This window comes from Lepus europaeus, chromosome 7 (assembly GCF_033115175.1).
Source record: "Lepus europaeus isolate LE1 chromosome 7, mLepTim1.pri, whole genome shotgun sequence".
NCBI classification, from domain to species: domain Eukaryota; kingdom Metazoa; phylum Chordata; class Mammalia; order Lagomorpha; family Leporidae; genus Lepus; species Lepus europaeus.
This window is the reverse complement of record NC_084833.1, coordinates 33,612,765-33,629,387: the sequence shown is the minus strand read 5'-3', so window position 1 is coordinate 33,629,387 and position 16,623 is coordinate 33,612,765. Positions and strand designations below refer to the sequence as shown.

The following is a 16,623-nucleotide window of genomic DNA, read 5'->3' as shown; positions in this document are numbered from 1 at the left end:
GTAAAACTGCTGCTGGTGGCACTGGCATCCCAAATGGGTGCCAGATCAAGTACTGGCTACTCCATTTCCAATTCAGCTCCCTGCTAATGGCCTGGAAAAGCAGCAGAGGACGGTTCATGTGCTTGGGCTCCTGCACCCACGTGGGAGACTCGGAGGTATCTCCTGGCTCCTGGCTTCAGACAAGCCCAGCTCCATCCATTGCAGCCATCTGGGGAGTGAACCAGCAGATAGAAGACCTCTTTCTCTCTCTGTTAACTGTGCCTTCCAAATAAATAAATAAATCTTTTTTTTAAAAAAGGAAATGAAAATGATTAATACATGAATCTAAGATCTCATTCTATAACAGCACTAAAATGGATATTTTTAATTTTCAAAGTTAATCAGAAAAATAATGTGAAGTGAGAGAAAATTCAAAGATCTCACATTAAAAATGAAAAATTACATATCATCTTAGATATGGAAGAGATTATAAAAGAATTCAACATGAAGAATGTAATCAATGCTATCAAATCTTAAAATAAGAATAAACTGTCTTCTAAAAAGCATAATTCAAAGAGAGAATATTAATACAGAACAAGAATTCTTTAAGTGTGTAATAGATGGATCCAATTTGATACTGAGTTAATGTTGAAAAGGTTTGTTAAGATCTCTAATTTTCCTCTTATCCTACCAAAGAATAACCATAAACATAAAACATATTCATATAAGCTGGGAAAGTACAATAAAAATAATATACTGCTCTCTGCTAATATTATTCCATTGATCCAAGAATTATATATTTCTTCAGAAAAGAGCTTTATTGTAGGACTCTCCAGGCAAAACCCATAGATGTAAGAAGTGTCAGATGGAATAGTTTGAAAACTCGGCCTATTCCTAGGTTCCCATAATTATTTAAGCTGAAGGGGAATTGACCACATCTCTGCAGAAATGTCCATGATAATCAGAATATCACATATGCTTTTGTAGCTTTATATCTATGAGATCTGAGTTGACACATGAAAAGAATAGCAGTTAGCTGTTATTTAATTTCTCACATGGGCCACATGCAAATACAGAGGAATCCAAGACTGAAATATATACAAAGCTGGGCCATTCTGGCTCTGGAATTTCTTTTCCTTTTACCACTAAAATTTTAGTGTTTAATCACTAAAACATTTCATTAATTTTTTTTTTTTTTAAGATTTGTTTATTTGAAAGGCAGAGAGGGAGAGACAGGCATAGGAAGAGGGAGAGGGAGTGGAATCTTCTATCTACTGGTTCAATACCCAAATGCCCACAACAGTCAGCGCTGCGTTAGGCAAAGCAAGGAGCTGGAACTCCATTTGGGTCTCCTATGTGGGCCCAAATACTTGGGCCATCATCCACTGCCTTCCCAGGCATATGAGCAAGAAGATGAATAGGAAGTGGAGCAGCCAGGACTGCAATTGATACTCTGATATGGAATATCACAAGTAGTGGCTTAAATCGCTATACCATAACACAGGCCCCAATTGCTTCTCATTACTTGATAAACTCCTTTAAATCAAAGCATGTTTACTACTTAACACATATACCCCTTTATACCAGACAATCTGAGGTATGAGTTTATACAACAGTTTCTTTTGTAATTTTTTTAAAATTTAATTTATTTATTTGAGAGAGAGCTATCAATCTCCAATCTCCTGGTTCACTCCCTAAATGCCTCCAATGGCCCAGGCTAGGAGCCAAAGACTAATTACCTGAGCCATCACTGCTGTCTCCCAGGGACTCCAATAGCAGGAAAATATAGTCAGGAACAGGGAATCAAACCCAGGCATTCTGATATAGGGCACAGAGGTCTTATCCAGTATCTTAACTGTTAATTCAAATGTGCCCTTACAATGCTTTGTTACTTTTTTTTTTAAGTCCTCTGATTTTGAATCATACTTAAAAATAACTAAAATTAGAATGAATGTAAGTACCCATTTGTCCTGAAGTCATGTATGTCATAAAAATAGAACAAAAGGAAAATCAAAGCAAAAATTAGAAAATATGTTGAAAGAAATGCTTATAAAAACATAAAATGGCAAAAGTTATTAAAGAAAATCATACTGCTAACTGTATACAGTCTATTAGATAACAAGAAATTTAGAAAATCAATTAAGAAGTTAATTCCAAGGGTCTAATGGACTAGATATGGTAGAATGAAGCATGAGAGAAGTGAGTTTAGTGAGGTTCCTTGGAGTAAACAATAAATTCTACAGTTGGTTATATCATTTATTGAGATAAAAGACGTTCAGTTAGGGGGCATTATGAATTTGAAGTTCCATTAAAGACATCCAAGATGCAGGGAAAGTACCTAGATACATGATTCTAGAGGTTAGAAAAAGCAATCTGGACTACAATTATGTTAGTCATTGGTATACAAGGGGTAACTGAAATCATGAGGTTAGAGCAATTTGAAATGAAAAGACAAAATGATCTTATTGGAGACCCCAAGATTTAATGGTTGAAAAGAAAAGAAAAAACTTTCTTATTTATATTTTTTAGTCAGTGAATCTTCCCTTCAAAGACTAATCCCGGGCCAATGTACTGGACTCCTCATTCAGGTCCTTTACCAGTTGTCGGAATCTGTTTCTAATACCCTCAAATCCTTGTCATCTCCCTCTGCTACCCTTTGCAGTAAGGCTTTCTAAAAGGTAAAATGGTCTACTTTTATGGAATACTCAACTTCATGTACTATTCACTTCTAAAAACAATTATTTGACTTGTAAGTTTCCTACTCTGAGAAACCTGCCTTTAACAGGCACAAATAAACAATTATTTTTATTGTCTAGCTGTCAAATGTTGATGTTCTCCAAAGTTTATTTACCATTCTTTTTCTCTTCTCATTCTAAAGCAAATATTTCTTGGTAAGTTTAACTATTTCCTTGGGATAAACTGCCACTATGTATTTAATGATTTCAATCTGCTTTTAACTTCAAATCTCTCTCTCACATAGGCTACAATGTATGAGATGCCTGTACTTGATTATTCCACGGCAACCTCAAATTAAATATGTTCAAAACAGATGAAAACCTCAATTTATGATCTCCTTCCCCTAAAACATCAGAACTACAAATTCTGTGGCTCCTTCTTTATATTCATCCTCAACAAGCCACAAAACTGCTCCAGGTGGAAACTTTTAGTCACCCTTGATTCCTTCTCTCAACTTTTACCACTTACACCTATAGAAATCTGTGTATTTATCAGTTTTGTTAATCCCAGTCACACCTGTAGCCACTTCATTTTCTTTTAGCACACTTTTAGCCATTCCATAAACAGCAAATATGATCATCGTCATTCTTTTACTTTAAAATATTCAATGATTTCCATTAAGAAACAAAAAAACCACACCTTAAAAAAAAAAAACTACCACACTTTTGCCTAACTTCTCTAGTCTCCTGTTAGCATTCCATACCAATCATGAGAACTACCTGCATAGAAGCATGAAAGAAGATGTATTGAAGGTGCAGCCATACCATTCTCCACAATGGATTTCACTTTCCTTAATGCTTTCATCTTCTACATCTTTGAAAACTCAGAATAAAGTTCTTGCTCAGCAGAAACTGTCCAAGTCCCCCCCCCCCTCCAGATCACTTGTAGTTTACATTATTAAACCATTTACAGGTCCACCTCCCCCAACTGTGAACGCTAGGAAAGCAGAGACCAAGTATTTTTTTCCTCCTATTACCTCAGCTCTTAGCACTCCTCCCAGAACTTAGTGCATACTCAATAAATAGTTAACAGCACACCTAAACAGAGTCTTTTAACTCTTGCTTTACACAAATATTTTATTTATTCTAATGGTCTATATTCAACTCTACTATATGCAGGCAAGTCAAAATACTTGGGATCACTTGGAAGCAAAGGTTTTGTCTTTGTTAAAAAAAAAAAAAATGTATTCTAAGATAGTGTTATACCAGAGGTAAATCCTTATTTCATGAATGTCTTGTTGTGTACATGTCATGCTGCCCAAATTACAGACAAAATTGGAAAATAATTCCTCAGTTCTAGTAATAAGCAAATAAAGCACCATTACCATCACCTTAAGAAAAGTTAAAGGTTAAGTAATACAGTCAGAAGTAGGAGAATATGTAGTAAATTAGCTTATAAAATTACTTGTGGCATTTCAAAGTTTTCACTACATCAAGAATACACAAGAAGTTTCTATGGGATTTGTACTGTTTTTCTACTTTTTGTTTTGGTCTTCCTAGTTGTAATTTAGTGGTTATTTACTATAGGACAAATTTTGAACATACTATTCAATGTATTCATTTTCAGTACATTAATCTTACCTCCCCCAGATGAGACCATTTTTATTACTATGGATCTGAAATGACAAGATCTAAGCAAACAGTAATCACTGAACAGCAATTTTACTAAGATTTATATTGGTGAAAGATTTTAAATAAAAGCAACCTTGATCAAAGAAAATACTATTAAATGGCAAGGTGTTTTTGTCTTCTGAATATGGTTGTTTAAAAAACTCCCAAGCCGGCGCCGTGGCTCACTAGGCTAATCCTCCGCCTTGCGGCGCCGGCACACCGGGTTCTAGTCCCGGTCGGGGCACTGATCCTGTGCCGGTTGCCCCTCTTCCAGGCCAGCTCTCTGCTGTGGCCAGGGAAGGCAGTGGAGGATGGCCCAAGTCCTTGGGCCCTGCACCCCATGGGAGACCAGGAGAAGCACCTGGCTCCTGCCATCGGATCAGCACGGTGCGCTGGCCGCAGCGCACCTACCGCGGCGGCCATTGGAGGGTGAACCAATGGCAAAAGGAAGACCTTTCTCTCTGTCTCTCTCTCTCACTGTCCACTCTGCCTGTCAAAAATTAAAAAAAAAAAAAAAAAAAAACTCCCAAAATGAAAAAATTCACCAGTCGCCATTTAGCGATACTAATTCCAATTTATCCAAAGGAATCAGACAAAAGCTTTCAACAGATCAATGAGATTTAAAACAATTCAATGGCAAGAATTTCACCGAGGTATGGATGTATTAAAAAGCATCAGAGAGGGGCTGATGCTGTGGCACAGTGGGTTAAAGTCCTGGCCTGAAGTGTCGGCATCCCATATGGGCACCAGTTCGAGTCCTGGCTGCTCCTCTTCCAATCCAGCTCTCTGCTGTGGCCTGGGAAAGCAGTAGAAGATGGACCAAGTGCTTGAGTCCCTGCACAAGCGTGGGAGACCCAGAAGAAGCTCAGATCAGCTGGCTTCAGATCAGCTCAGCTCCGGCTGTTGTGGCCATTTGGGGAGTGAACCAGTGGATGGAAGACCTCTTTCTCTCTCTCTACCTCTCTCTGTAATTCTGACTTTCAAATAAATAAAAACAAATCTTTAAAAAAAAGTATGAGATCACTGAGATAATAACACAGATGTGCAGGCAAAATTTGTGAGAACTTTATATAATATTTGCCAGTCTCGAATGCCTTTAAAAATCACTTACCCATCCCACCCTCAACTCAATTTCAGAAAATTTTAAATCCAAAAACATGGCTCTAAATTTTTCCACATATAAAATTAATCTTTAATTTTAAAAGCTTCCATTTAGAGATCACAAATCACCAGAAAACTAAAGTATGAAAACATCTAATTCTTCTATCAGTTTTTTTTTGAGCGGGAGGGTGTAGAAACCTAAGTATTTTTTGTTTTTTGCAGCTGCTTTAACAGCAAACGACAATTAAATGTGTGAACAAGGTTGTCAGAGTAACACTTGTCATTCACACTGATCCTGGAAAGACGTTCCAAGACTTCTGGGAGCACTAATTAAAATTCAAGAAAGCTGCTCACGTAGAATTGTCCGAGAGGTATATCTTGCAAGACACAAAAAAAACCCAAACTGCCTCCAAGTTCAAGAGTTTCCGCTCTAAGGTCTAAAGCCAAACCACCCACCAAGGTACTGAAGAACTAAGCCCACACGCTCAGCAGGCAACTCCTTAAAGTAAACGTCCCAATCCTTTGGATGTAACTCGACCCTTCGGGAAAAGACCTCAGGGGGGAAAAATGCGGAGTGAACTGTGCCTTAGCAATCACAAGAGAAAGAGGGAGGGGAAAGTATCTCTTCACTATCAGAAAAGGGGACAAGTACCAGCTCCTCGGTAAGACCTGAAGGTTTTTCGCTTCACGAACTTTTTAACTCCACGTGAATGACGGCACGCAACCCGAGAAGAAAGCTATTACCCACCTCTGGCCCCAGGAAACCCCAGAAAACCCTCACCCAGGACTCGGGTGGGCCTTTCTCACCTGGGCCCAGCAGAAGTCCGCCGTCCTTACGTACTGCGCACTTTTCAGCAATACGCCTTGCGATTGGTTAACTCGGGAGAGACGCCTGAGTTCTATTGGCCACGAGAGCCAAGTTAGGAGCGAGGGGGCGGGTGTTTAGAACTGGCTCTGACAGGCCGGCTGCCTGAGTTCCCAGAGTTCCTATTGGGTCAATGCGGGAGGCTGCAACATGGCGGCAATGGCAACCTGCGGCGCTGGTGCCGGGGGTACTGAGTCTATGGCGGCGGCAGCCAGCAAGAGCAACGTCACCAGTTTCCAGAGGAGGGGTCCTAGAGCCAGCGGCACTGACAGCGGCGGCCCTCGACTGGTGTCCATTGCAGGCACGCGACCGTCGGTACGGAATGGACAGCTGCTGGTGTCAACCGGGCTGCCAGCCCTGGACCAGCTCTTAGGTCGGTTCGGAACTGAGATGGGCTCAATCCAGGGAAAACTGAGGGAGGGGACCTGTCGGGGAGTTACTGTGACCCCACATGTCTCTGTGACCTCCGTCAACCTTCGGACGTGAAGAGTATTATAGTCTGGGCTGACGGTGATGGAGGGGAGGAAAGGTTGCATGGAGACGTCTGAACGCTGTTAACTAAGCCCGTTTTTGGTGTCCGCGCTCTCTATTTTCCTCCTTTGCCCACCGGCCCCTTTCCAGATTGCGACAGGATGCCTCCGTGCGTTTACCCTGAAGTGCTTGTACCCCGAGGGGAAGCACTGATGCAAAGACACAGATTGGCGTTCAGGTGGGATCTCCTCCTGGTCCCTTGCGTACACGCTGTCAACTCCGGGTAGCTCACGGTTTGGCCTAATCTACAAAACTTTTTGTGTATTTTTTTTTTAATTCCTTGTGAAGGGCTTCATTAGAAAATGCTGAGAAAATAATTTTCTCCTTTTTTATCGCCAGGCTACTCATCTCCTGGTTCTAAATATGAAAACATACTGGCTTAAGATAATGGATGTTAAAAGCCTGTTCTAGTTATTTAGATAGTCTTGTCTGCATTAAATATATGCATATATATATATATATTTGTTATTTTTGCTGTATATATTTTGCTTCCCAAGATTGCTTGCTTGTTCATGCCGCAAATGACATGTTTGCATTTCATTCACATTTTAACGAGGGAAAGAAGCCTGCTATTAAGCTTTCTTTTGCAGTCTCTGGAATTTTCCATGAGAAGGCTGCTGAAGAATATGCTTGCTTCATAAATGTTAATTTTGAAAGGGTTGACCAAATTCAATTGGACAAATCTGCCGTTAGTAAACCTTGTTGATTAGTTTATTTCTATCTGAACGCTGCTTATTAAAACTTGTCTGTGTTGACATTTGAGAACTTTTTTCATAGCCTGTAATATGTGTCTGTTAAATCTTCTACACGTTCGGGAAGTATTGCAACTGCCGTTGCTTGTTCTTGTACTTCACTTGACATTTTTTTCTCTGTAATTTTTCCCCTGAGACAGGCTTTTCAAATAGGTTTAGTGCAGAGGAACAAATAACAAGACAAGCAGCCTATGAGCAAGAATATGGCTTCTTGATTCTGTTATTTCATGTTCTAACTGGATCCTGGTTATTTCTACAAAAATTAAGTATTTCCTCTTAGTTTTTTCAAATTTGTGTCCTTCTGAGTAATAGTGTGCTATAAACAGAAATGATTCAAAATATCTAGTTAGCAAAATATCTGGTTAGTTCCTTGTGGGACTCAGTTGGTATCAGTCTATATTTAAACCTACACATGGGAAGCTATTCCTATTTCTTACACTTGTATATCTATATTTTGTAATTCAACAGGGATATGTAACTTCTTCCACTTAGTACTAAGAGTGTCCAAATGAATAGATCACATTTCTTGCATTTTGCCTCAGTTTCTCATAAGAATAAAAGAGTGTGCCCTGCATAGTTTCTGAATCTTAGTAGGTTCTAAATAAGTTCTTGATTGAAAGAAAAATAACATGTAGGGAAAAAAACACACACAAAAGACATGGTAAAATAATGTTATATGTGTGATCTCCGAAAATAGACTCCAAAATGAGATGATACAAGCAGTCACAAAATTAGTAACCATTAGTGACTTTAGGCTCCAAAGTTAGTGCTCTCTGCATTATGTTGCAGCTGTCTCAAAATTTTGAGAGCTGTTTTCAGGGGGTCTTGACACTTTATTGAATTTAAGATTAATGTTCTAACTTTTAAAGTACCTTCTACAGAGATATAAACTTGGAAAATAGTTTAAACTGGCTTGCAGGTGGAAGACTCTAGTATTTGACTGTAACAAACTTTTGCTAAATCTTAGCGATATTTCTTACATGTGTACATATTTAGAAAAATAAATATGTCCAGGAGTATTTTAGTTGTTAACTTATTACTGACATTCTTGTATTTTGATTTTCTGTCTTGTATGGTCCTGGGGAGCAAACACTTTGCATTTGTTTTTCATTAAAGCATTCTTGGGAAGTGAAACTTTTGGCTGCTAATGTGTATACACATGAGTAAAAGCAACTCAGAGTGTATTGTTGCTCTGACATGTTATTGATGCAGATTGTGACAAGCCTAATATGACCATATTGTGACAAAAAGGAATGAAAGTAGGATGTTCTGATACTAGTGATAAGACTATATATGCCATTGTGATTTGCCTAAAAATAAAAGGTTGGTGTGTAACAAGTGCAGTACCATTTTGCTACTACCTCTGTGACATCATTGTAATTTGAAGCCTAGATGCAAAATATATTAGAAAGACACCATTCAAGGTTTTAAATGTTATTCATACTCCCATTTCTGGCTCTGTTTTAAGAATTTGAAGTTTTCCATAATCTGCCTTTTTAAAACATGATGTAATCATATTAAATATTTTCATGCTGAAAGCTTTATTATTAGGTTTTGACATACATTTCCCAAGTTGGCTACATTTAATATTTTCAAGCTTATAGATTTCCTAACTCAGGTTCTCAACCTTGCCCCTCCAGAACAGTTATGTTATTTGAGGGCACTATGTATAAGTAACACAGTTGTATTTTGGAAAAGGATAGGAACTTGGTTAGACAGATATTCCATTTCTTTTCCTACAAGAACTACCAAAGAAACATATAGCAAGTAAATTATTCTAACAGAATATCTTTATTTTTCCTTTTCCCTAGGATGTAAGGTACAGTCCATTTTAGGACCATGTGTTTAATCTGGAAGAATTATCCCCCAGCCTCATCCTCCAAAACAATATTTGAAAAAAGGGAGAACTTTGCATTCTTGTTAGCTTAACCCCTGTGCTGTTAAGGTATTTTGATAGTTAAGAGGATGACAGGGATTTGAGGTAAATAATGTACCAGGTAGAATACTTCGGAATAAAGTTGAGGGGTAGCTGCCATTTAACATTGAGCCCAAAAAGAAAATACTGATATGGTGGACTTCTTTCCTTTATCCTACTAAATCTTAGTGGTGTGGGATGACATAATCCTGGCTTTAGTACTTTATTGTTTTTAACTGTTTCTATTTGAAACACACAGAAAAAGAGAGATCTCCCATATACTGGTTCACTCCCAAATGCTTGCAACAGCTAAAGCTGGATCAGACCAAAGCCAGGAGCTCAGAATTCCATCTGGCTCTCCCACATGGGTGGCAGATTCTTGAGTCCTTGAGCCATCATTTGCTGCCTTCCAGGGTGCATTATCAGGAAGCAGTAGGATTGGATCAGAAGAGGAGCCAGGACATGAACCCAGGCTCTCTGAGATGAGATGGGGGTCTCCTACAGTGGCTTAACCTCTGCACAGTAACACCGGCCCCGTTATTTTAGTAACTGATAACAGGTAGATGTACGCTGAGGGAAAATTTAACTTGTTCCTTTGTATTGCTATTTAAAACTTTTACATGTGGTTTAACATAAGGAACTGTTATTACCGTTCATTGTTTATATTTTGATTTCCATATTTGCCCAGCCAATAGTGTGTCACAGTCAAGAGTTAACATACTTCATAATGCTTAATGAAGAAAAAATAGCAGACTTATTAATGGAAACTATAATTTGAGATATAATTTGAAGATATTGCTGTGAACCATGAAAAGACTATGAAATAGTTTTTCTCAATTGCATTTTTCCCAAATCCCTTTATAATTTTACATATAATTATTTCTTTATATCAAGCTCTAGAAAATGACTAGTGTAAATCAATATTAACTTTCCTTTGTTACTTTTCCTTTTTATTTTCTTAATTTAGAAAAATACAATTGCTCTTCTTCACAAATAAGATATCACCTTTGGACCTTCATATTCTAGTATATTAATTGACCTTGGTTACCCAAAATTTATGACCAAATTAGAGATTTTTTTCTTGGAAATGAAGATTGAATTTTCTACTCCTCACATGAATTAAAATAACAAAAGTCCATCATTCCATATTTTAAAAATCATAAGAAAGGTAGATATTGGGGCCAGCGCCGCAGCTCAATAGGCTAATCCTCTGCCTTGCAGCGCCGGCACACCGGGTTCTAGTCCCGGTTGGGGCGCCGGATTCTGTCCGGGTTGCCCCTCTTCCAGGCCAGCTTTCTGCTATGGCCCAGGAAGGCAGTGGAGTGCTTGGGCCCTGCACCCGCATGGGAGACCAGGAGAAGCACCTGGCTCTTGGCTACAGATCAGCGCGATGTGCCGTCCGCAGCAGCCACTGGGGGGTGAACCAACGGCAAAAGGAAGACCTTTCTCTCTCTCTGTCTCTCTCTCACTGTCCACTCTGTCTGTCAAAAAAAAAAAGAAAAGAAAAGAAAGAAAGGTAGATATTGGCATACACAAGATCTCTAATTTTCTGATATATATATATATATATATATATTTTTTTTAAGATTTAACATTTATGTATTTGAAGAACAGAGTTACAGAAAGAGAGGAACATCCCCTGGTTCAATCCCCAAATGGCCACAATGGCCAGTACTGAGCAGATCCAAAGCCAGGAGTTTATTCTGGATCTCCCATATGGGTGCAGGGACCCAAGCACTTGGGCCATCTTCCACTGCTTTCCCAGGCCATCAAAAAGGAGCTTGATCTGAAGTGGAGTGGCCAGGATATGAACCAGCATCCACATGGGATGCCAATGCTGCAGGAGGAGGCCTAGCATACTACACCGCAGCGCCAGCACCTGATACTGCTTTCTTAAATATTAGTTTTTTTCTGGCTTTAAGACAAAATGAGAAGCTTATGATTTTTAAAGACAGAATCTTGGGGCAGTCAATTGTTGCAGGAAGCTTTTTGGGGTGCCTGTATCACATAACAGTACCTGAGTTCAAGTCCTGGCTCCGCTTCTCATTCCAGACACCTGCTAATGCACAGCCCAGAGGCAACAGGCAATGGCTCAGTCCTGAGTCCCTAGATCACAGCTCTATCCTGCTCCAGCCTGGCTGTTGCAGATATTTGTGGAAGATTCACTTTCTGTCTGCCTCTGTCTCTCTAAAGTAAATTTTAAAATTTTTAAGACATAGACTCTTGATGAAATTACTGCTTTAAAATATCAAGCTTGAGAGTATCTTTAAAGGGTTCTGAAAGTGAAGTCAGGAGTTTGTTTATATAGCAACCTGTAAAGTTGTGTTGGTGATTTTTCAATGTTAGGATGAAAGGGAAGAGGAGGTTGCTTCTTTCTTAACTTTCTTACCTCTTGATTTCTGTGTAAAATGTATTAGTGGACTATTATGGGAAAACAAATTCTCTTTTAATTAGGAACTGTTACTGTGAAGTTTTTGCTGCTTTTGAACTTAAATTACTATGAATTATTTCTAAGGATTTTAAAGCAAGATTTCAAGAAATATGTCAATATATTCTGTTGTGTTTGGTTCTTTCTTTTTACTTAACGTATTTATGGGTAAATGTGTCATTATGAATGTACTCAACCTTCCCAGTTTAAAATACAGCTAGAACCATAGTATATCAAAATAGCTTTTGCAAAGGTTTTTGTGTGTGTGTGTGTGTGTGGTTTTTTTTTTTTGTTTTTTTTTTTTGTTTGTTTTTGTTTTTTTTACAGAAATAGAAGGTCATTACAGAATAGAAGGCCACTGAAATCAAGCTTGAAAGAATAGAGGAGTTTTGCTACTATAAATGTATATATGTCAGATTATTTCACTTCATACACATAGGATAAAAAGCTTAATATTTTCTGTTTTTTTAAAGACTTATTTATTTATTTGAAAGGCAGAGCAGGAGAGAGGCACTGACAGATCTTTCACCGCTCAAATGTCCACAATGGCCAGAGCTGGGTCAGACCAAAGCCAGGAGCTTCATCTGGGTCTCCCACATGGGTATAGGACCCCAAGCACTTGGGTCATCTGTTGCTGCTTTCCCAGGTGCATGAGCTGAGAACTGGATTGGAAGTGCAGCAGCCGAGACTCGAACTGGCACCTGTTTGGGAAGCCAGCACTGCAGGTGGAGGCTTAACCACAATGCTCACCATAAAAGGCTTGATTTTAAAAAGCTTTAAATTAGTTAATAACATGACAACCTGTCAAAATAACCAACCTTTATCAGAGCCAATCTAAATTTGGATCTAGTGAATTTACATAATAGAGTTCATTAGGAAAAAAAGAAAAGTTTAGCGTAGTGTAAGAGAAGTCCTGAAAAAATATTAATTTGGTTGACTTTGTCCTGATTGTGTTAACGTGCTAAAAGCTTTCTACATATTAGAGTTGCTTTAAATCTTGTTTATTCAAGAAGCAATATGACAGTGAGATCCCCTTTGGTTCTCTCCCCAAAGGCCCACAATAGCCAAAACTAGTAAAGCCAGGCACTCAGTCCAGGTCTCCCAAATGGATGACAGGAACTTAGTAGTTTAAGCGGTCATTGCTGCTTTCCTGAGTCTGTGTTAGCAGAAAACTGGAATCAGGAGCCAACGCAGAACCAATGGTTGAACCCAAATATTCTGATGTGGGCCATCTACCTGGTTCCTGAGGATGTTAATTAGGCTGAATGTCTATCCTCACACAGTAGAATTTTAATTCACATTGAATTTTTAAAATTTTGAGTTGTGTTTGAATTATCCATAACACAGAGTTGTTTGGATCATTCTTACAGAAAACTACCAGTTTGTATAATACTTTGCTTAATATGAGGGCACATGATAAACATAAATATAAGGCTAGATAAGATACCTAAATTCTACCCATAGGAAATAAAGCCACTGAACTTTTTTTTGTTTTGTTTTTCATTTTTTTTTTTAAGATTTTTATTTATTTATTTATTTGAGAGGTGGAATTACAGACAGTGAGAGGGAGAGACAGAGAGAAAGGTCTTCCTTCCGTTGGTTCACTCCCCAGATGGCCACAACGGCTGGAGCTGCGCCAATCTGAAGGCAGGAGCCAAGAGCTTCTCTGGGTCTCCCACGCGGGTGCAAGGGCCATCTTGGCCATCTTGGGCCATCTTCTGCTGCTTTCCCAGGCCATAGCAGAGAGCTGGACTGGAAGAGGAGCAGCTGGGACTAGAACCGGCGCCCATATGGGATGTCGGCGCTGCAGGTGGAGAATTAACCAAGTAAGCCACGGCATGAGCCCCACAACTGAAGTTTTTTAAAAAATTTGAAATTCATTTATTAAGTTAATAAAACCAAGCTATGTTCTTTAAAATACCAATCTCTACATTAGGTCATAGGAAGACAAAAATGATTCTCCCAAAATTGCTCCTCCCTAAAGAAGTTCAGATTCTAGTTGGGAAAATATATGTCTGAACACAGAATTTCAGTAAAGTGGATTTAGCATAGGTATGCAAAGGATGAAATTACAACAATTTAGTTTAAAGATCTTAATTGGCTTTATTTTCAATTCTAGAATTCGGCAACACTTCATTCCATGAAATGGAGTAAGTGTTCCTGCTCTAGCCTAGACACTGCAATGTCTTATATGCTTATATTATTTTATCTCCTTTAACAAATAAAAGGTAGCAATTAGACAATTAATATTTATTTTTCCATGTAAGGGAAAGTAAGGAATTTCAAAAGTGTGACGTAGGGGCCTGCACTGTGGCATAGCGGATAAAACCAACACCTGCAGTACTGGCATCCTATATGGGCTCCGGTTCAAGTCCCAACTGCCCCACTTCCAATCCAGCACTCTGCTATGTCTTGGGAAAGTGGTAGAAGATGGCTCAAGTTCTTGGGTCCCTGCACCCAAGTGAGAGACCCAGAAGAAGCTCCTGGCTCCTGGCTTTGGATCAGTGCAGGTCCAGCCATTGTGGCCATCTGGGGAGTGAACCAGCAGATGGAAGACTTAAAAAAAGTGTGATGTAAAATGTTCAAAATGTATTACAAACTTAGTGCTTGTCTGAGTGTTACTCAATTTTGAAATTAAACATTTTGATCCCATATGATTCCTCATCATATTTATTTCAGGTTATGTTAATTTTTTCATCTGAAAGATGGTTGAAATTATCCCGTTTAGATCTGGTATAGCATTAAATGCTGTAATGGAAGAAATTATCTAAATTATAAATTAAAATATATATTGAATCTTAATCTAAATCCACTGCTACATTAGTATGGAAATGTACAACTATTTTCTGTTCTTTACTTCCTTGTCTGGAAAGGAAAGATTGCTTGTATCATCATAAAATTGATTTCAAGTCTCACCATAAATCATAAGCCACATGATGCGTGTTATTCTGGGTGCATATGTGTTACTGGATTTCAGATTATTTGAAATATGCTTATTTCCTAGGAAAAAAATACGCACCATGAAAGGAAATTTTCATACTAAATTATTCTACCTGATGTCTGTAACAACAAAATGTTTTGGCAGAAAATTCGTTGCTGGTTTCTAATTATTTCTCTCACAGTTTTGTGCATAGACAAAAACAAAATCTGGTAACATTGTCTTCTATTGCCCCACAATTTTAAGTTTTCTTTTAAATTAATCATTATTTAAACATTTCTATCCATTTTTGATAAGCATGTGTTTTGTTTATAAATAAAGAATAATTTTAGTAATATTGAAAATGTTTTGTGATTATATCCTTTTTTGTTTGAAAGGAAAAAAATAGCCACATTTTAAATATATTTATAGCATTCCAGATATAATATAGATTATATACAATAATAAAAAATTGACAATTAGCTTTATTATTAATTCTTTTCTCCAAAATCTCCTAAATTTTAAGATAATTATCAACCTGGAATTTCTGTCATAATAACCTTGGTTTTCTATGGTGTATTTCTGTAGTAAAGTTACTGTGCACATTTAGACCTTAGCTACTGAGTTAATTTATTAATATGTGCTAAATATAACATTACTGGAATGCTTACACAGTTGTGTTGAATTCTGCATGGTTCTATCACAGGAGAAATGAGGATAGTACAATATATTATGAAAGTAATTGTAATGTGTAGTATGTAATTACATATAATGTATAATTATTTTATAATAGCACCTTGCACAAAGTATTGCAGAGGTAATTAAAATGTTGTTCACAACTACATTTTTAAAGTTGCTGAAGTACCTGTCCTTGATGAAGCCTAAGTTCTAAAGAATGTAAACTGCAGATTAATTTTCTTCTTGATGTTGTTTCATTTCCAGGTGGAGGTTTGGCCGTTGGAACAGTTCTTCTAGTTGGTTAGTATGAAACACATACTTTGCTCTTCCTGGTCAGTTTTCTGTTGTGCATAATGATTTTATGAGTTTTTCTGTTCTGAAATTAAATATTGAAGCTATTAGCTTCCTACAAAGTTAAGGTAAATTAAAGATGAATTGCCTTAACTTCTAATTTAAATTCAAACCATCTGAAATGAAGTAAATTAGGCATATACAACTGAAAACCTAGCTCTTATAATTTAAAAATGTTCACAGTTCATTCTGTTCTGTTTTTTAAGGCAAAAATTAATGCAAATTGATTTTTTGAGTAATCTCAATATATACAATGAGATTATTACATTGATTAATTTGAGAAATTAATGCATTAATATCTATATTGTATACAAATAGATTTTATTGTCTTATTGGAGGAAAAGTAGCAAAGTAATAAATCATATTGTTCATCCTTTTAAAGCAGCATTACTTCAATTTATACTCCATTAGCCTTATTTTTTGGTGCAAATCATAGAATCTTTAAATGAATCTTGACAGCTACATAACCAAAGCGTTCATATTAATATTTGATCCATATGCCTGTGACATATCTATTAGTAGTTTTACTTCTGGTATATAGTAAAAAAATGAATCGACCTACTTTTTCATGTAACATTCTTAAAATATTTGATAGCTATTTTTATCACCTTAGATCTCTAGAGATGTCATTTCTCTTTTCATTTTTTTTTTTAGTTTTTAAATTTTTTATAAAGAAAACTATTTCACATATGTAGTTTTAGGAACATAATGATACTTCCTACCCTACACTCCCTTGCTCACACTTTCTCCCTCTTGCTTT

General features: G+C 37.4%; 2 protein-coding genes across 6 annotated transcripts in view; one reads left to right on the top strand and one right to left on the bottom strand.

Annotated features, from left to right (window-relative positions):
• Window positions 1-6,274, bottom strand: part of IMMP1L (inner mitochondrial membrane peptidase subunit 1) — an 80,311-nt gene extending 74,037 nt beyond the window's left edge. Inside the window, exon 1 of one of the 4 annotated variants that reach the window (XM_062196362.1) lies at window positions 6,234-6,274. The gene's annotated coding sequence lies outside the window, so the exon portion shown is untranslated. Of the gene's footprint in view, window positions 1-6,174 lie in introns of all 4 variants that reach the window. The other 3 variants (XM_062196366.1, XM_062196363.1, XM_062196367.1) reach the window with 3 other exon arrangements.
• Window positions 6,275-6,425: 151 nt separating this feature from the next.
• ELP4 (elongator acetyltransferase complex subunit 4) overlaps window positions 6,426-16,623 on the top strand; it is a 276,483-nt gene continuing 266,285 nt past the window's right edge. For both annotated transcript variants that reach the window (XM_062198049.1, XM_062198050.1), the window contains exons 1-2: window positions 6,426-6,664; window positions 15,777-15,812. In XM_062198049.1, the coding sequence (XP_062054033.1) occupies window positions 6,442-6,664; window positions 15,777-15,812 (259 nt within the window). In that variant the 5' untranslated portion in view covers window positions 6,426-6,441. The remainder of the gene's footprint in view (window positions 6,665-15,776; window positions 15,813-16,623) is intronic.